Source organism: Panicum virgatum, chromosome 9K, assembly GCF_016808335.1.
Source record: "Panicum virgatum strain AP13 chromosome 9K, P.virgatum_v5, whole genome shotgun sequence".
Lineage (NCBI taxonomy): Eukaryota > Viridiplantae > Streptophyta > Magnoliopsida > Poales > Poaceae > Panicum > Panicum virgatum.
In genome coordinates this window covers 34,670,941-34,692,193 of record NC_053144.1, presented here as the reverse complement: position 1 = coordinate 34,692,193, position 21,253 = coordinate 34,670,941, and the positions used below count along the sequence as shown (strand labels likewise).

The 21,253-nt window shown below is 43.3% G+C and overlaps 2 protein-coding genes across 2 annotated transcripts; one reads left to right on the top strand and one right to left on the bottom strand.

The window, feature by feature from the left end:
- The first annotated feature begins 317 nt into the window (after positions 1–317).
- LOC120647955 (alpha-1,3-arabinosyltransferase XAT3-like) lies at positions 318–3,556 on the top strand. The gene is made up of 4 exons (XM_039924750.1): positions 318–514; positions 1,185–1,256; positions 1,963–2,044; positions 2,368–3,556. Exons 1-4 carry the CDS (start codon positions 397–399, stop codon positions 3,554–3,556), a joined length of 1,461 nt encoding a protein of 486 aa, XP_039780684.1. The 5' UTR covers positions 318–396.
- A 3,993-nt stretch (positions 3,557–7,549) lies between these two features.
- On the bottom strand, positions 7,550–20,240 carry LOC120651286 (alanine--tRNA ligase-like). Its single transcript, XM_039928745.1, has 22 exons — positions 19,695–20,240; positions 18,788–18,928; positions 18,434–18,580; positions 18,185–18,337; positions 17,926–18,061; positions 17,570–17,666; positions 17,063–17,183; positions 16,541–16,609; positions 15,538–15,588; positions 15,343–15,438; positions 15,015–15,116; positions 14,783–14,905; positions 11,598–11,741; positions 11,446–11,517; positions 11,290–11,365; positions 11,069–11,211; positions 10,888–10,996; positions 10,620–10,807; positions 8,581–8,670; positions 8,286–8,468; positions 7,999–8,172; positions 7,550–7,898 (listed from the first exon to the last, which is right to left on the bottom strand). The coding sequence occupies exons 1-22, from the start codon at positions 20,214–20,216 to the stop codon at positions 7,827–7,829; spliced, it is 3,009 nt and encodes a 1,002-aa protein (XP_039784679.1). The 5' UTR covers positions 20,217–20,240; the 3' UTR covers positions 7,550–7,826.
- Positions 20,241–21,253: the final 1,013 nt, after the last annotated feature.

Sequence of the window (21,253 nt, the reverse complement as noted above, 5' to 3'; positions counted from 1 at the left end):
TACCATTATGGCATACATTTACGTAAATACCCAATTGGCAAGAAAAGGTTCTAGAGAAAGGAAGATATGAGATACAATATGCAAATCAGTCCACACGTCGTATTGGCGTATGTATGCGTCGCATTAATTCAATAAGATTTGGCTCTCCCTTCTGAACTCTGATTCCGTTGGCCTGCATGTGCTTGGTTCTAATGCTGCGTGTAAGTCAACCCGTGGACTTTTTGCAAATCGAAGCGCAAATGTGATAGAAGATGGACAGCAAGTTCAAATAAATAGCACACACATCACTGACACACACACACACACAGTAGTTGCTAGCTACCTGGGTAGCAGCTGAGCTTACTGACCGGAGTTCAGTTGAGAGCATTTGAGAGGTCTGCTTTGAGATTGTGGGATATGAGGGGAAGACCCAAGAGCAAGAAGCATGGGAGCGGTGCAGCAGCGCTGTGGCTCCTGCTGCCTCTTCTCGTTCTGATTGTGCTCAAGACCAATCTCCATCCGCAGGTTGCCCGCTGTAAGTCACCTTTTCATGATGTTTGGTAGGAGAAGAAAGATTGCTTGTAATCGGGCTTATCGTCTTCCCTCTCGACATTCTGCTTTTTTCATCATTCTTTCCAAGAATTCTCCAAACTTTATTAGGCACACGGAATTTCTAAGGATTTTTACCTGGGAAATTCCTATGAGACGGCATGCGGCATGTGCATCTCCACTGATAAAGCGGCAGCAAAACAAACTTTTCTCTTGGCAGATAATTGAACTTGAATATCCCTGAACACAGGGGATGTTTAATTTTAGATATATCACTACCATAGAACTGAAGTACACATAAGGATATCAGACCATCTAGTCGAACATTAACTAAAGTTGCCGCTGAAATGGTTCACAAGGTTTTACCCTCAGTGAGCTCAATTTGTGTTCTGAGCATGTTTTTTTAATCGAATACATCTTGTTGTCAAAAATAAAGTTTGACATATAATGGTCTAGTTCATCTCTCTATTCATGTTCTAGACGGAACAAGATGGCAGCAGTGCTAATTAACGTAGTGAAGTTAGAAGCTGTAGACTGGCAAAGATCTGGAAAGAAACAACTGTGTATCAATTACTTCAATGTAGTCAGTTCTCTCCATCGTTCCTCGAATCTTATTAGCAAGAGTTTACTCCATGTGGCCTCTCTTTCAAATTCAGATTCCATTGTCGGCTCATCTCCTTCTGCTGCATCAGGAGACGAGATGGCTGGCGGCGTCGATGCGACGAAAGGTGATTAACTACACTGTTCTGCAGTACCAAAGTTTACACATTCAAGAGTGACTAGAGTAGTGTGCAGTGCCTTCACGTGCTTGCACAGAACTATGATAAAAAAATGATAACACATCCATATGTAGAGCCACATGCATCGTACATAACAAGTTATCACTGATGGTTTCAATAAGTGCAAGAATTATTTGAATTGTTAGAAGGAAAACAACCATCTACGATAGGCAACTAAAAGACTGGAGCCAGCTAATCAGTGGGGTTAGATTAAAGAAATGCGATGTCTCCGATGCAACCCATGAAGTATGTGTGTGTGTGTGTGTGTGTGTGTGTGTGTGTGTGTGTGTGTGTGTGTGTGTGTGTGTGTGTGTGTGTGTGTGTATATATATATACTGTTAAGCGTAGCAGCTACAAACTTAGAAAATTCATCTGTGAGTCAACACTAAGAAACTTGAATATGTGAGAGCCATGTCAGTATTTTTTGAACTAGGTTCAGGGGATAGTATTTCTATTTTGTGCAGCACAATGCAAGTTGACGGGTCCGGCTAAATTTTCTAACCTCTAGCTACCACTAGGTGGCCAAGCACAGCAATAATTAAGTCTGAAATCCATAGTATTGCTCAACTATTTTTTCTGGACACTGTAAATCAGTATCTCTTATCATTACAATGCAAGTGCATTTTTATCACTATATCTAATTAATTTGCTGCAGGGTACAACCAGCCAAACCAAATCGCTACAACGATCAGGGAAGAGGACAGTTCTGTGAAAATTTCAGGTACTTCTTTACTTCTGTAACTCCATGTTTGCTAGCTCTATATATGAGCGATGTTTACGTCAAATCGACTCCTTACAAGAGGGCATTTTTGGTGTGCAGTACGTACAATTTGCCTAGCTAGGCAATAAATAAATGTTTTTTTTATCAAAAACGCAAGAGAGCTGCGCTTCTTTGTATTAAGATAGAAGAAAATGATCCAAGTTACAAAACACGCCACAACTTCATGCGCTGGCCCACCTTTTGTTAGATATTACAAGATAAAAGTCTGGGCCTATAAATGCGACTAAAAAACTAACTACTCCCTAACTAAACAACTTGAACAACCTAGCTCTATCCCAGCCACCGTCTCAAGCAGCAGATAGAACAGATCAAAAATATTTCCTACCTCACTATTCCCCGGCAAATCCATGGCAAATCCGCCACCGTTTACGTCGTCTCGGCGTCCACCTATCGCCCGGAGAACTCGACCATCAAGCTCCGCCCGTATGCACGAAAGTGGGAGGATCAGGTCATGCTCCTGGTTCGGGAGGTCACCTTGCGCCGATCCAGCCCGCCAACAGGAGGTGCCGACGACGACGCCCCACCGGAGTGCTCGGTTCGGCACGATGTCCCAGCCGTGATTTTCTCTACGGGCGGCTACAACCGGAACTTCTTCCACGTCATGACCGATGTGATCATCCCACTCTACCTCACGGCCCGTCAGTACGATGGCCGCGTGCAGCTGCTCGCCACCGACTATGAACCCAAGTGGATTGCCAAGTACAAGTCCATCCTCGCCACGCTATCCGCCTACCCTGTAATAGACATGGACTCCGACGAAGACGCCGTGCGCTGCTTCCCGTCGGCTCGTGTCGGGCTGGAGAGTCACAAGGAGCTCGGTATCGTCCCAGGTCTCTCTCGCAACGGCTACACCATGACGAGCTTCCGGGAATTCATCCGCTCCGCCTACTCGCTGCAGCGGCCACGGGCGGCGCCAGTGAGCAGGAGCTCCGGCGGACGGAAGCCCCGACTCGTCCTGATCCTGCGTCGCAACTCGAGGCAACTGAAGAATGAAGCCGACGCCATCGCCGCCGCGACCGAGGTGGGCTTCGATGTGGTTCCTGCGGGGCCGGACGACGTCAGTGACCTGGAACGGTTCACGGCGGTGGTGAACTCCTGCGACGTGCTCATGGGCGTGCACGGTGCCGGACTGGCCAACATGCTGTTCCTGCCTGACAACGCCACGGTGGTGCAGATCATCCCGTGGGGCGACCTCAAGTGGCCGTGCCGGCAGTCGTTCGGCGAGCCGGTGGCACCCATGGGCCTCCGGTACCTCGAGTACGAGGCCACGGCGGACGAGACCACTCTGAACGAGACCTACCCCAGGGACCACGCAGTGTTTACGGACCCCATCTCCGTACACCGCCAGGGGTTTGACACGGTGTGGAACATCTTCATCAACGGCCAGCACATCATCCTAGACATCAAACGGTTCAGAGGGTTCGTGGAGCAGCTGTATAGAGCCACCACGACGGAGAACGTAGGGTAGGCATCAGGTGGCGGCAGATAATGTGCAATTCTGCTTTTTAATTTCGTCGCTTATTTTTCACCTCATACTCAAGGTTAACTAGTGCGTATTCAAGGAAAAAAGTTAAATAGTTGAAGTGTTGAGAACCGTGGTACGATATAAAAGTTATCCGGTGCTCGTAGCCTGAGAGGAAAAGGAGATGAATTAGCCAACTTAAAATCTTAACATAAGGTTCCAACTAATTTGCACATAAAACTAAACTATTGCATACTATCTAAATGTACAACTACGGTTCTTCTAGTGTGAAACCCTCGTCCAAAAAGAGTTTTTGCAATTTATAACCAATTTTGTCTTGATCTACTCTAAGAAAGTAAAGGCACACAAGTTGCAATATAAAATGCGGAAGCTTAATTAGGAGATGAGAGGAAGCAAACTCTTGACGTGGGATTTATCATATGGTTCGGTAGTCTAAGCTAGTCCTACTCCACGTTGTTGAAGCACTCTATCAAGAGTATCGCTTCTCGGCCATCAAGTCTCTTTCAGGGACACCTTGACTTGCCACTGAGGCAATGCCACTAAGGCTTACCTAAGTTGTCGGTCACCGTGCCCCCTTGTTCCACTAAGGAGCTTCTCCAGGAAGAATGGGGTCTCCACAACCCGCGCACAATGTTATCGACGCCGCTCCACACCAAGTCGGAGGGTTGAAGACGTGCCGGCAAGCCACCAAGACTCCAAGAATGGCCGGCGCACCATGATACACTTGTGGTTCACTCTAGGACCAGTACATAAGGTTCAACACCTTGCTCTCACTCTCTCGAGAGATAAACCTACACTAACACTCTCAAAGTTCTGCTAAAGGGCTAAAGATTTGATCACTAAGCACTTGGATAGCTTGGAAACATTCTTGGGTGTGGGTGTGAATTCTAGGAACTCCAACAAACTTCAAATGGCCAGGGGGATGGCGTATATATATAGGCCACCAATGCAAGTTGAACTAGCTGTTTGTAGCCGTTGTCCAATTTTCTGCGTAGGCGTAGGTTCATCCAGTGGTAAGGCATTGGTTCAACTAGTCACTAACAGACTGAAACTATCCGTTGGCTTCTCTGACACTTCTGCAGCTAAGTCTGCAACCATCGGTTAAACCGATGCTAGGGTATCGGTTTAACCGAACACTCTAGACCGTCACATAGCCGTTGCACTTCATCTTCTCCTGCTGACGTCATTGCATCAATGTTGTGCTCTGATGGCCACCGGTTCAACCGGTACTGAAGACTTGGCTTCTGCGTGCTTGACATGCTCTTTGAGTAATGGTACAGTGAATGCACTAATGCTCTTTTGTGCACCATCAGTTTAACCGGTGCTGAAGGCTTGACTCCTACGCGCTTGACATGCTCTCTGGGTAATGCCCTCGGTGAATGCACCGATGCCTCACTTCACGACCGTCGGGATCGCATTGGGATTTCTTCACTTGGCTCGGCACAGCTTGAGCCAATGCTTTGCCGACCACACGTCGGTCTATCCGATGCCAGCCGGTTTAACCAGTACAGGGTCGTCGGTTAAACCGGTGCTACTGTTTTCGGCAGAATTTGTCCGATTCAGCGTTTCTTTGAGTTCTTTCCTCGTGTTTTGCTTTGCTTGGCCTTTTTACTTTATCCCTAGGATCTAGAAATGTTCACTTGAGAAACTCGTTAGTCCCATTGATTGCGTTATTATTCGATCACGAAAATCACAAAATCACTTTTCTTAAATAGAGCAAAAACAGAGGATCAGCTACGTGGTGTGGTGCCCTATCTTGTAGATGGCGGCTTCTTACAATATGCTGATGACACCATTTTTTTTATTAGAACATAATCTGGAACAAGCTCACAACGTGAAGTTAATTCTTTGTGCTTTTGAATAGTTATCAGGGTTGAAAATAAACTTTCACCAAGAGCAGTTGTCAAATAAGGATTGGTTGAAAGTGCATGAGCGGTTTGAAAAACATTTCAGTAGCTGGAAAGGCAAAAAATCTTTCCACCGGAGGCCGTTCAACTCCCATCAGTTCCGTTCTTAGCAGCTTACCTATGTATATGATTCCTTCTTTGAGATCCCAGAAGGGGTACGTAAAAAGTTGGACTACTTTCGATCACACTTTTTCTAGCAAAGTGATGAACACAAAAGGAAATATTGGCTAGCGAAATGGGATATCCTCTGTCCACTGAAAGAACTAGGGGGATTTGGGATACAAAACTTAGAACTTAAAAACATTGCCTTGCTTAGTAAATGGCTGTACCGACTGATCACAACAGATGGTACATGGCAGCAGATTGTACGCAACAAATATCTAGGGACTAAGCCCCTGGTCCAAGTCCAGTGGAGGAGCGGAGATTCTCATTTCTGGGCAAGTCTAATGAAAGTCAAGAGGGAGTTTCTTAAATTTGGAACATTCCACATAAAAAACAGGTGACAAGTGAGATGTTGGGAGGATACCTGGCTTGTCAATAGACCTCTACGACATCAATACCCTCAACTGTATAACATAGTTAGGAAAAAACAAGATATGGTGGGATGAGGTGCTTAGTACACCAAATCCCAATCTAACCTAGCATAGAGATCTAATAGGCAACAAGTTAGTGATGTGGAACAATTTGGCTTCACGTCTTGCAATGATTGCTCTTACTCAAGAAGATGATGAATTTACATGGAACCGAAACTCCATAGGTGTTTTTTTGGTGAAATCAAATTATCAGGGTCTAATCAATCAGAATGTTCCAAATGTAAATAAAGGTCTTTGAAAGCTAAAAATCCCACTCAAAATTAAAAATTTTCTTTGGTACCTTAAACGCGGTTTAATTCTCACAAAGGATAATCTTGCGAAACGAAACTGGCAAGACAATCAACAGTGTTGTCTTTGTCATGAAACTGAAACAATACATCTATTTTTTGATGGTCAGTTTGCACAAATGGCTTGGGCTACTGTGTACGTAGCATGGGGCCTCTCCAAACCATGCAATAACTCAAATATGTTTGGAAGCTAGCTTAATGGAATACCAAAATACTACAAATCTCTAGTGCTTGTAGGAGCGGCAGCCTTGTGTTCTATTTGGCTCTGCTTGTCATTTTTTAGAACACACTCTTCTTTTTTGCAGGTAATATACTCGACTACACACTGGCTCCATACATGAGCTATCTTTCAACAACTACTTCCCAGGAGATGCTTGTGGCAGCATCTCGGTTCTTGGAGAGGGTTGCCAAGGATTTTTTTTTACCCTGCCACATGGATGACAGCCTAGTCTTAGGAGACAATCATTAGTTTATCTATTTGTGTTTCAGGCTGTGTGCCGATTGGCATAGGCCGGGAAAATCAAGTGTTGTATCACCTTGTCTTGAAATCAATGAAGTTTCCCTTTTCCATAAAAAAGGATGTCGAGGGGCTCTTCAATCAGGAGCAGCAGCGGCAGTGAAGGGTTTGCCAAATTCTAGATGTCGGCCTCATCATGGTAGCGTAGTGGTCAATTCAAGTTTGATCTTCGTTTTTGTTGATTCAAATTTTACCTTCTTTTTTGTCACTCTGACCGCAATATCGTCAGTTTATTTGCCGAACATGAGCGGAACTTGTTTCTCAATCTTTTTTTTTTAACAAAATAACTCCGATTGGACATTTGGTTTACAAAATTGCACCCAAGTCGTAACTACGACAGTTTTCCAACTTCACGTTGAGATGGCGTTGCTTCAACAGGGTGCCATCCACTAGCGAACTTTCCCATCAATCATTGAGGCCCCATTTGCATCCGTGCGCGCGTGGAAGTGCTAAAATTTATCACTATTGTAGAATATTTGTATCTAAACAAGAGTACTAATAAGGTGTGCTTGAATTTAGCCAAGATAAAGAATTTGCAAAGGTATGAGTGCTAATAAGTGCTAAAATTTAGCACTCAACTTTAGCTCCTACAAACAGACCGTTGGTTCCCTGGTCACTAAAACCCGGAGAATCCAGCACACGTAAATTGCCATATTTTAAAGGATAGGACCATCTAAACATGTACTTGTGTGTCACGATTATTTCCAAATATAAAGACAACTGTTGTGCCCAAGATAACACCTTTTACATCAACAGAAATAAGAAAGCTGCTTCAGCCAGCTCTTAACAGTTAGGTTGTATGTCATCATGTGGTTTGAATGGTATAGTATGTAAATGGAACAGCAAACATTACACAATTTCTGTTAGGTGAAAGACAATGTAAAAGCGAAGAGCGCTGGACCTACAGCCACACAAAAGCTCAAAAGTGGAGTGCACAAGGTATTCGACCCATCAGCTGAGCTTCATCGCGGCAATGTTGTTCGCGAGCTCCATTGCCTCCTTGAGTTGAGAAGCATCATTTCCCTGCAGTATGATCCAAATCAACATGTCATTCTCGATAGCCATTCTTTGTTTGATGCACTCTGGCACACAGAGAAAACTGCAAAACAGTGTGCATGCTCACCTGGCCCTGGGCGACACCGTTCTTGCCACCACCACCTCTTCCCTTGAGGGGTGCAATTGAAGGTGTTAGCCAATCCAACACCTTGAAGCCACTGGGCGTGTTGGGCGGCACACCGGCATAGATAACAGCTTTGTTTGATGATTCATCTGTGCTGAATAGCATTACAGGCAAACCCTGGGCAAGATGAATACAACAGTTCACCAGGATATTAAAATTTGATAGGGTTATATAAGGAAACAAGAACAACATAACTTGAGTGAACAGGAACAATGAATTCATACGCTAACCTTTTGGGCCATGACCTTGATAACTGCTTCCCGGACAGCAGTGGTATCAAGGCCTACATCAACATGAGTGACACAAAAGGGCTTCTTTTCTGAAAGAGCAGCTTCAGCTGCGTCCATTGCAGTCTTTACAGCCTTTTGGATATTTTGTTCACCCATTTTCTTCTTGGCCTTCCTAAGTTGATCCTGCAACACACAACAGTTGCAACCAGCTCATCATAAATATCATAATTAATTTTTCTTTCTTGCTTTGAGATAGAAACGCATTTGACATCCAAAAACAGAAATATTAACAGACCTCCAACTTGGAAACCATGCCTCTTAGATCAGCTTTTCTGGCAGCAGGGATGGCAGCTGCATCCAGCTTATTCTTGATGGAAGCAATTTGCTGAGAAAGAATATCATAGTTAGATAGCAATCTTGCAAAGGATAAATTTCTTCAAACTACAATGGTACAATTTCCCCAATACTAATGGAGAGAGAGATAAATCAGAAATACTCTGTTATTTCAAAAGATCACATTTATGCCTTTCTCTGCTAAAAGTTAAAATTGGGCAAACTTCTCATTGTTGTACATCGCCCCGCTACCCACCCCGTCGTACATCATCCTGCCAAAAAAAAAAGCTAACACCGTCTGATTGACTCAGCGCCTGCCATCAACACGTAACGATCATGTGTCGCTTCGTCCTGCTGATTTTTCCTTCCGCCTTCTCGATGTCCTGCCAATATTTCCATCTGTATCGCGCGTTGCTCCCATTGCTTACGACTTGATCACCGTTCTTCTGAAGCTCTCGTTGCTTCATGTTGTTCTCACCGACTAAAGGTGCGTGCTTGATCACTTCTATATCTAAACCTGTGCCGCCTCCATTGTCCCGTGCATGCTACATCGCTTCTATATCTAAACCTCTGCCACCTTCATTGTTGCCGGCGTTGCCATTTTCCTGTACCACTTCAAGGTCTTGAACTGCGCCTCACATGGTGGATCAAACCCTCCGGCAGACTCATTGCCATCGAAGGAAGGTGTCCATCAATCCTGCCTTCAAGTGGTCTCTAGGTTCATGAAAATTTTGTTGTCTGCTGCCCTATCGGGCGTGTTTGTTTTCATTGTAGATGAGCCTAGGCAGGGCCCCTTTAGGCGAATTGTCCAACAACAATAATACTCCTGGCATATATTTTGTTCTTGATGCAATCTCTACCCCATCACAATCTGTTTATGATGGATTTTTTTTTACTTTTGTCATACCAATTTTGCTGTAAATGATGCTAAAGAGCTGAAGAGGCGAAAGGAGAGTTTGGAATGCCACCATGATAGATGAGCAGAGGAACAAGAAGCATCGTGAGGCGTATAAGATTAAGAAAGAGGCGGTGATCAACAAAGAAAATTTGCCTGTACATGTGCAAGGTAAATTTAGATCGCGATATCTGTTACTACTGTTTGAAAAATGCAGTGTTTGATTCATCAAGTCAGTCACACAAAATTCGGACTGTTTTCTTAATCTGATCGTGTGCAAAAGATGTGCTTGGATCGTCCAATACAAATGTGCGAGGAACGTCCAATATACATGAGCAAGGTAAATTTTGATCGCAGTATCTGTTACTACTGATTGAAAAACAGTGATTCTTCTAGTCACTCCCACAAAATTCTGACTGTTTTCTTAATCCAATCCTGTACTGCAGATGTGCTTGGATCGTCCAATATAGATCCCAGTGTAAGGATGCACCAGAAGACTTACAAAGGTACTTAACTGGCTACATCATTCTACAGCATATACCCAGGTGGAACAATGCCCAAACCAGTACCATGGCGGGTACTATGTGTTCTGTTTCAAAGCATGATACCACCTATCATATATTAGACAGTATATACCATTCATAATTATAGGATGGCCGAACAAGGCAGAACCTCATGATCGACATACTATCATTTGATGAAAACACATATCAGAAAATATTCCCTGAATGTATTAAGAAATATCTTAATCACATTACAGGAAAAAGCATTTGAAATGTGAGGTGTGCAGGATTGCAAATTGTAATGTCCACTTCGTCTGTTTGAATACGAGTTCGTAGTCAAAATCATTTGAAGTCGAGTTTGGTAGATTTGGCTTTGATAACATGTCTAGGTTTTTACTTTTATAAACTATTTATGTGGTTGCTTGTGTGGAATTAACTATATCTGAAAATATTTTGTGTTATCAATGCTGTCTATTGTGATGAAATTTTTATTCGCCTATAGCAACGCACAGGCAGTCACCTAGTCTATTATAATATCCTATTTATCAGACAACATGCAGTACATGGCACAAACCACAAACACAAATAATAAAAGCTTCATACCTTATCCAGTATTGCTCCCTCCAATTGAGATGCTTCACTGACGTCACAATCAATAGATGATGCTAACTCCATAGCCTGGGAGGCACATCCAGCAGTAACAGCTGTTATCCTCCTGACACCTTTTGCGATACCCTCTTCAGATATAAGTGCAAATGCTTTGGCATCTCTCGTGTTCGAGATATGTGTACCTGATACATACACATTAAACATTAGATACCGTAATCACAAGCACTGAATTGCATGACAGAGGGTCATATTGTAAACATACCTCCACACAGCTCAGTTGATATGGATAGCCACTCTTTGCTCTCTGGATTTGCAAGCAGATCTTCTACCTTGCGGCCAACTGATACAACTCTTACTGGATCGGGGTAAATCTACAAAATTCAAATGTATGTATTACAAGACATGCAATATGTCAAATGTCTAAGACTAGTAAGAAAACTTACTTCACCAAACACAGCACGTAGACCATTGATGCGCTTTGCGTCTTCTAATTTTATTTCACTAGCATATACATCCAACTCATCCTTTATTTGTTGATTCACTATGGACTCAATTTTTCTCAAATCTTCAGGCTGAACAGGTTTTCCTGTTACAAACTAAGCATTGAGTTGACAAGTTTTGAAAATACACATGTGCAAGTAATATGAAAAGATCCATATAATACCATGAGAAAAATCAAATCTCAGCTTCTCAGGTAGAACTATTGAACCTTTCTGGTCCACATGATCACCAAGTACTTCCTGCAAAAACAAGGGTAGAAACATCAAGAGTGAAAAGGACAGAAGGAGAAGCTTACATTTTAGTCAGGCCAGAAACAAACCCTCAGAGCAAAGTTCAGCATATGTGTACATGTGTGATTTGGAGCAATTAGAGTGCGCCGATCATAATCAACCTATCAATGTTAACCTCAGTATCAAAAATGAATTATGACAGATAGACTAGTTCACTTAAGGCTGTAAGTAAAAAACTCACCTTGCATATTACGCTATCACCAACAGATAAAGCCTTAGAACCTTCTGTAAATGAACCAATATGCAAAACATAGCCAGCAAACACTTGGACATTGTTCACATTAAAAGTTCCAAATGACCCTTCAATTCTCCCAGTGTCATATATCTGCCGGAATGTTCATGTGTGAACTCTTAAGAAAATCAGCAAATGTAAGATAAAACAATAACATGCAAACAAACACAGCTTGAATAAGACATCAACTTAGGGCAAGTCTGATTACTCTGTTGTGCAACACTGCAGAACCTTTTTAGTTATAGGAGTCATTACTTATTTCTTCAAGAGGTTTCACTTACAATGGTTCCTAAAATATGCTTTTAACATTACCTTCAATGCAAGAAACAAAAGAAGAACAGACAGGAAGGTAGAGACTGCACCACCGCTTTGATTTAAAAAGAAAGCGAGACTCGAACCCAGGCTGGCTACCTGAGAGCACGCTCTGCTAGCCGCTAGTCCGCGAGAGTGCTAAAAAAGATTCTTCGTGTTTCAAATGGTGAAATAATGTGTAACAAAACTTCAAACAAAAAATATGCTGAGAACTTTTTGCAAGGACACAGTTTTCAAAATTCGAAAACGCGCTGTAATTACACATAATATGCTTCTAATCTTGGAAGGTGGAATGACAAAACAGAGTGAAATTAAGTTCTCATAATATTTTTATCAGCGCAACAGTTTGGAGAATAGGAGCAGGTCCTAACACGGCACCACGGCTAGCTCAGATCCTGACTACATTGGTAACAACCTGCCTGAGTGATTTCGAAATTTGAATTAAATTAGCCAGCCAGATTAATAAAAAGTCAGGAAAACAGAACTTATGATGGCAACATCATACTTTCAGATTTTATATTCTACACAGATGTAGTCTGTTAAAATCCTGTAACTGGTTTTCCAAGTCCGTTTGGTTCGAGTAGGGTGGTCCATCATCTCTCACTCACTTTTTCGTTTGGTTTGTGGAATGTGTTAGCAAGGCTATTAGGGTTATGATTAGCAGGCCCTATTGGGCTTTGGGTGGCCGGCGCCCAGCCTCCCTGGCTAGGGGCGCCGCCCCCTCCTGTGTTTGGTAGATGGCGGCAGGGTCCCCTGATGGTGTTGTTTCTATAAACCATCTAGGGTTTCCTGCCTATATATGTAACTCATTGTGCATCTCTATCAATCAATCCAATCATTCCCCGCAATATACATTGCTTACATGGTATCAGAGCACGACGCTCTGCTGGCGAACAAGACTTGGGATCTTGTTCCTCGCCCGCCTCGCGCCAACATCGCCACCGGCAAATGGATCTTCAAGCACAAGTTCCATGCTGATGGAACTCTGGAATGGTACAAGGCGCGCTGGGTCCCTCCGCGGCTTCAGCTAGCGTCCAGGCGTGGACTTCGACGAGACCTTCAGTCCAGTTGTCAAGCCGGCCACAGTTCGCACCGTGCTCTCTCTGGCACTCTCTCGCGGCTGGCCTGTTCATCAATTGGACGTGAAGAACGCCTCCCTGCACGGGACTCTCTTTAAGACAGTTTACTGTGCTCAGCCTGCTGGCTTCGAGGATACAGCTCATCCTCACCACGTCTGCCGCCTGAACAAGTCCCTCTATGGACTTAAGCAGGCGTCCCATGCCTGGTACAGTCGATTTGCTGCATACTTGTTGTCCCTGGGATTTACGGAGGCCAAGTCGGACACCTCCCTGTTTGTCTTTCGTCACGGCGATGATATGATCTACCTGCTGCTCTACGTCGACGACATTGTGCTCACTGCCTCTTCTGTCGGATTCCTTCAGCGCACCGTCACTTCGTTGTAGTCTGAGTTCGCTATGAAGGATCTCGGTGAGCTCCATCACTTCCTAGGGATGCATGTGCAGCACCGTGGCACTGGCATGTTCCTTTCTCAGCGCCAGTATATGGTGGACCTTCTGGAGCGCGCAGACATGGCTGAGTGCAAGCCGTGCACTACTCCTGTCGACATTAATCCGAAGCTGCTAGCAAATGGGCCGCCCGTCCAGAATCCTTCGGATTATCGCAGCCTTGCAGGAGCTCTTCAGTGGCTAACCTTCACCCGTCCGGATCTCGCATATGCCGTCCAGCTGGTCTGTCTCTTCATGCAAGATCCTCGGGAGCCGCATCTTGCTGCCCTCAAGCGCATTCTGCGCTATGCCCGTGGCACGCTGCATTTGGGTCTTCTGCTTCAGCCCTCTCGGAGTTTTGACTTGACGGTGTACTCCGACGCTGATTGGGCTGGCTACCCCGACACCAGGCGCTCCACACCTCTGGCTATGCGGTCTTCCTCGGCAACAACCTGGTCTCCTGGTCCTCCAAGCGGCAAAACACAGTCTCCCGTTCCAGTGCAGAGGCTGAGTACCGTGCCGTAGCCAATGGCGTGGCCGAAGCCACCTGGTTGCGCCAACTTCTGCTGGAGCTTCATGCGCCTTCACGCCGAGCCTCGCTAGTATATTGTGACAATATCAGCGCCGTATACATGTCCTCCAACCCCGTCCAGCATCAGCGCACCAAGCACATCGAGATCGATCTTCACTTTGTTCGGGAGCGCGTTGCTCTTGGTGATATCCTTGTCATGCATGTCCCAACATCTGCATAGTACGCCGACATCTTCACCAAGGGGTTACCTACTTCTTTGTTTCAGGAGTTCAGGTCCAGTCTGAACGTTCAGGGCTTCAACGATCAGACTGCGGAGGCATGTTAGCAAGGCTATTAGGGTTATGATTAGCAGGCCCTGTTGGGCCTTGGGTGGCCGGCGCCCAGCCTCCCTGGCTGGGGGCGCCTCCCCCTCCTGTGTTTGGTAGATGGCGGCAGGGTCCCCTAATGGTGTTGTTTCTATAAACCATCTAGGGTTCCCTGCCTATATATGTAACCCATTGTGCACCTTTGTCAATCAATCCAATCATTCCCCGCAATATACATTGCTTACAGAATGGAATGGATTGATCCATCACTACCTCATCCCTCAGAAGTCACTAATTAGTATAAGCATGAGGGATGGAGTCATCCCAATAAAATCATGGGATGGACTCATGATGGACATCTGCAGACCAATCACCACCTAAATCTTGGGACTATTGCAAGTTAATGGTGGTGAATTGCAAAAACAACTCCAAATACCCGATTTGATCGATATCAAACATTGCAGTATGCAAAAGTTGTACCTGACCACCCTGTTCTGCATAGAAGCTTGTACTTTCCAACACAAGGCCCAAATCCTCATAACCTGATGCAGTAGCTATGTATTCTGAGCCAGTATAGATGGCCTTGACCACGCTTCCATGTTCCTGCAAAATCCCAATGTTAAGAATAGAAAACCGCAATAAATAACAGCCTAAAACTGAATCAGGAAAAGTATAAATGCAACAATAATAACAAAATTACAGTGCATCTAACCTTGGGCCACATGAACTTTGGGCTATCATCTGTGCTAGCAAGCCCCTGGTTGCGCAGCTGTGCTGTAGCATTGGCATCCATAACAATAGAATTCCCTCCAGCCTGCCAAAAGAAACATGCGAAATACAAACAAAAAAATGCCGTGTGAACTAAATAAGTGAAATAAAAAAAGTGCACAATCAGATGAAATGCCAACAGCATATTTAGTACATTTAGGGAAAAATGACCATATAGAATAAAACAGAAAATAAAAAGATACTTTGATGTCATAGCAACTCAAGAAACTTTTTCAGGATCAATTTTTGCACTTGTTACAAAAGAAAATAACCTTGTGGCGAGCGTTCCTAGCTTTTTGCCTTGCTTCTTCCATAGAAGCATTAAAACCCTCTTTGTCGACAGTCAGCCCATAGTCGATTGCCATGACCTATGCAATGGAAAATAATAGCAATACAAGATAAACAGATAACAAAGATTCTACTGAATTTTCTGACCAAACATGAAAAAACAAAATTGTGAAACTAACCTCAGTCAAATCAATCGGATAACCATACGTATCCCACAGGATAAATGCATCCTGAACAAATAAATTAATTATTTTAGTATACCAAAAAGAGAATAACATAAACTTGTATAATTCACAAGGGCTTCCAATTTAAGGTTTACAAACATATATAAGTGATAAGTTCTATGTGGTCAAACACAACTTCATTTTTAAAGCAAGAAAAGGAAAGAATTATTTTCAGTACAGAACATAAGATCTAGTTTGAATTTTAGTATAAGATTTCTGACAAGCTTATTAGGTTTAACAAAAAAGAGGGAACAAATAAACTAGTTCTTATCTTACAACAAGTATTTGACATATGTAGCATCCTTTCAAGTCTCAGCACAGTGGAGGTAAAGGAGAAGGACTTAGAGCCACACCAAAATTCATTTAATCATGTAGCACAGGTAGGAAACAACTTATTTAGATGGCTTAGACTGCACAACTGCCTGCTGTTTACTGTGGCAAACTAGAAATGGGACACGGCTCAGGAGGATGGCTTCATCGCAGGCAACAAGAAATACTTATTTCCCCTATTGAAACTTGGGTATGGTTAGTCATTTTTAGACATAAAATTATGAGTTGATTAGTTAATTCTAGAATAGGTTCCTTAAGAATCAGGACATGCCATTTATATAAATCGAAGATGTATCTCTTTCCATTAAACAAGAATATCAATATACTTGGTCTCTGATCTCTAATCGTCCCCTTGTGGTGCAGCTACCACTTAAAGGCATCGTCATATTGGTTGGGTTCAGCAATTTAGTGGCACCTAAACCCAGTTCCATCACACTGTAGATAGCAAGATAGCACACAAGTGTCCTACCCTCTGACCTCAGATCCTTAACAAACTTCCACATGATTCTTAAGAAGAAACATATGTCCTCTAGAGTCCGGATAAAACAGAAAACAGTAATTGCAGCAAGATCGTCCAGAGAAAAGGAATTAAGTAATGTGCTGGAATTAAAAAATTCAGAACACTTGCCTGACCACTAAGCACTGTCCCTCCATTCTCCTTAACAGCATCTGCAGCTTTCTTAAATTTCTCGTACCCCTGCACAAAGAACCGACATTACAAATGTTAACATTGAGGACAAAAAGAATAGAAACTGGCACTTGCAAAGAAATGATAAACCAGACATTATTTACAGTTGTGAGCTTTTTTTCTGGAACATGCAGGAGAGCTGAATATCAATATATTAAGAAGAAAAAGGGGGGCTTCAAACCCCCAGGAATACAAATCATACAGGTTTTTCGGGCCTGTATCACACAAATGACCAAGGATTTGGCCAAAACTTGGACACCTAGTCATTGTTGTGAACTTTTGTTTCTTTATACAAACATACCAAACAAATAATAATAATGTGAATTCATCTTATAAGAACTACCCTCAACATGATGTAAACATTAATCTGTGGCAAGCAAAGATCCATCCAGTGTAAAAATGCAGCAAACATTACTCAACAGTCACTGTAGTTGAGCGAATTCTTCTGAAAACTAAAATTACCTTTGCTAGAGTGTTCTCAAAGCTTTCTTCTTCATCTCTAATCATATCATGGATCTTCTTTTCGTTGTCTTTTAGCTCAGGAAACACATCACCCATCATTTGGACAAAAAAATTAACAAGGCTGCTCAAGAAAAAATGACTTAAGCAGTAAATTACGTGTCATAATTGCAAAAGACATAAATGTTTTGTTTTTTAAATGTAATCCAAGTTATTAGTCTAGTATTAGCATTTATCCTATAATCCAAATCATCAACAGATAGCACATGTACTTGTGATATGCTGCATTACCTAACATGCCACTGCAACACTGCAATTTGAAGTATAACTCAAAGCATAATTGATTATCATATATAAGAAAAGAGGAACCCATATAGCCACCATTCATAGAATTAACACCAACCTCATTTTACTGTAATTTGGTATCCATCTCAAGTGTAACAGAATATGTTGTTAATATGCTCAGCTAAATAGCAATCAAATGTATTTCACAGAATCAAGTGCACTTACGAGCTAAAAAACTTTGGCTTTGTCTTCAATTTCTGATGACCAAAGTGAACAGCCCGTCTGAGTATACGCCTCAGAACATATTCTCTTCCCTCATTTCCTTTAAAAAAACACTCATGTTAGTGATGGAGAATACCATTCTGCAGTACAAAATAAGGCCAAAGATGCAAAACTGATAGAAAAAGAGAAATAGTTACAAGGTTTGCATCAGAGCACTTTCAGTTGGGCAACATCCTCGATATTTAATTAGGTTTGTAGTCTTATAATTTTTTCATGCTACTAGTCCAGATGGCAAGCATAATTATCTATTCATTATCACCAACCAAAAAGCTGAATGAACCAAACCAGGGTGCACTTACCAGGTTGAGAACCATCAGCAATAGCGAAAGAAAGAGTTCTTATATGATCTGCGACTACTCTATAAGCCATATCAACTTTGTCAACATCATCAGAACCTACTTTACCAGAGTATCGTTGAATCCCATCACCAGCTAACTGCATTTTTATATGCATATAAAATTATCAATATGTATACCATAAACTATTTAGATGTGCATAAGCACTATTCAGATGTGTTTAGCACAAAAGCAGATGCAAGTGTGCATGTACAAAATATACCTTGTGGATAGCATCAAATAATGGCATGAATATATCTGTGTCATAGTTGCTCATTTTATTCTGAAGAATAGAAGTTAATCGCTCAAAGCCCATCCCAGTATCCACATGTTTTGCTGGCAAAGTTCTTAAACTACCATCTGCCTCCCTATTGAACTGAAAATAGCACCAGCGTGTGAGTATATAGAAGGAATAAATAAGGAAAGATGAAATGTGAAAAACAGCATAAGGTATAAACAACAGTATACTGGCCTGAATGAACACAAGGTTCCATATTTCAATACATGTAGGGTCATCATTGTTCACTAACGAAGCAGCATCACGGTTTCCAATACGATCAAAATGAATTTCAGTACAGGGTCCGCAAGGACCAGTGTCACCCATCTCCCAGAAGTTATCCTGTTCAAGCAATTGATGTAAACTGTTTATCAAGGATCGAAAAAGACAAAGTGAGGATGTAAAGATAATACAATGTAACCAAATAGTAGGTGACATGGAAAAACTTGACCATTTGAAATAAAGAAAGGTGAAACAAACATAACAAGTTCTCCTGCTGCCCTGCATTAACAAGTGATTTGACCAACAAACCAAGAATATGCACAATACCTTGCACCCAAAAGGCAGAACCTTTTCCTCTGGTAGATATTTCAACCATATGTTTTTCGACTCATTATCAGCAGCAAGACCAGATTCCTCGTCACCACCAAAGTACGTGGCATAAATTCTGTCAGTAGGCAATTTGTACACCTGTGAATTCATGGCAAAGTAATCAGTAGGTAACGCATGAAAGTTGCTGGTGCTTCTATAACCCACTGGGAAATTCATACATGTACAAATTTCCTAAGCTTTTTTTCTTACTTTTGCTAATTATAAATTGAAAAGCTACATCAGAAAACACATATAAAGGTCTCAGACAAGAAAACGATTAAAGTAAATGTGTTCTACCACCTAGATCGTGTCTAGAATTACCATGGATAATAGACATTTGAATGTGCCATTTTTCATCACCAAATCAGCATCCAAAACCACCACTTTCAGTTCTTTGAAATAAGATCCTTCCTTTAAACTTAATAGTTTAACACTTTATGAGTATATTCTTCTTTCCAAATGGGGGCCATTAGCAAATCATTGGATATAGGATCTTTCCTACACGACAAATTAGTGGTGCATACAGGACTCCATCTCAAAACAACAGAATACTACATCAGGGAAAATTAGAAATTGGAAATCAAAATGTTCCCTTGCTAAATTTCTCACATGTTGACCAGAAATAATTGAATCTTTCGCCACAACCCAATCACCACATAATCATTATGTGAAAAATATCCAGGAAATTATCTAGAAACCCAAATAATCCAGATCAGCTCGTAAGCAGCTCCTGAATCTGTAGCCTCTAACAATCTCATGCCAAGTCAACTCAATAGCCGGTTAAATCAGCCCGCCATCAGATTTGCTGGGCCCAGGGTTACACAGCAGAAAGAGAAAAGCAGCTATAGAACAATCAGTTCCGTACCTCGGTGAGGAGCTCCCAGGCCCAGCCGATGGCCTCCTCCTTGAAGTAGTCCCCGAAGGACCAGTTCCCGAGCATCTCGAAAAAGGTGTGGTGGTAGGTGTCCTTCCCCACGTCATCGAGGTCGTTGTGCTTCCCGCCGGCGCGGATGCACTTCTGGGTATTGCAGGCACGGCGCAGCCGGCCGAGCGGCGAGTCCGGGGCCGCCGTTCCGAGGAAGACCGGCTTGAACTGGTTCATTCCGGCGTTGGCGAACAGCAGCGTGGGATCGTCGACGGGGACCGTGGGGCTCGAAGGCCACCGCGTGTGCGACTTGGACACGAAGAAGTCGATGAACGTCTTGCGGGTCCGCCAGGCCGGCCAATCCGGCGACGAAGACGCCATCGGATTGGTGGTGGTGGATGCGGAGGAGAAGGGCAAGTAGTAGTGGATTGCAGCGGCGGCGGGCAAAACCCTAGCCTTAGGGTGGAGGGTGGGGAGGCGGAGCAGGCGGCACGCGCGTGAGAAGGTTAGCACTGGCAGCATTCGCCCATCGAGTCGGGCACGAGTTGCATTTTTTATTGGAGAATTTGACATTGAAATAGGAAAAAGCTGCTGGAGGATTGGTCGCGTTAGAGTGATAAGACTATCGGCACTCGCGGTACTCTAAACTCATTCTCAAATGAAATATTTTATTTTAGTTATCAAGATTCTCTTATTTATATTCAATTCTATCACACTTATTCATACTCTATATCTCTCTATACCAACTAACACATATGGGTCCTATACATCAGATTTCTTTTTTTTTCTTTTTTTACCCTCTCTCTTTTCCTCCTCTCTCCCTCCGCCGCCCCTGCTCACTCCCCACCCCTCCTCCCCGCGCCCCTCTACCACCTGCAGCGGAGCAGGTGCTGGCGCTCGCTAGCCTCGGTCAAGCTGGCCCGCGCTAGAGCTCCAACTCAAGAGCACCGGCCGCGACGGAGCTAGCCCCCGTTGGGATGGGGATGGCTGCGGCGGCCTCTCTCTCCCTCTTCCTCCCACCTCTCTCCCATTCCCCAAATCCGACTTGCCACTAGCTTTGCCTCGCCTCAGTGAAGCTCCCAGACCCAAGCACCCCTTCCTAGCCCCGCCGGAACGCCGGCGGCGGCGAGCAGGGCCACCGCCGCCCCTTGCTAGGCTTGGACGGGCCACCACGAGCCACCCCAACCACGACCAAACCCCTCTACAGGTTCGCCTTGACCTCCTCTAGCTTTCCCCAACTTTCCCCACACCGCCGGCAAACCTACTTGCCGGATTCCGACCAAAACCAGTCGCCGCCCTCTCTATTCCCTCCCAAAGTCTGGCCAAGGGCCTATTCGTAATTTAAAAACATGATTCTAGGGGTGAAACGACAAAATGTACATGAACCTTTAGCTGCATACTTGTAAAATCAATAATAATTTGTAAAAAAATCCTAAAAATACAAACTCAACTGTTATGGAATCATTGAAACAAACTCTATGACTTTGTCCACAGAAGCATGAACTGATTCTGAGTAGTTTTAACTCGACATTTAAATCTTGAATAAATGAACTATAATT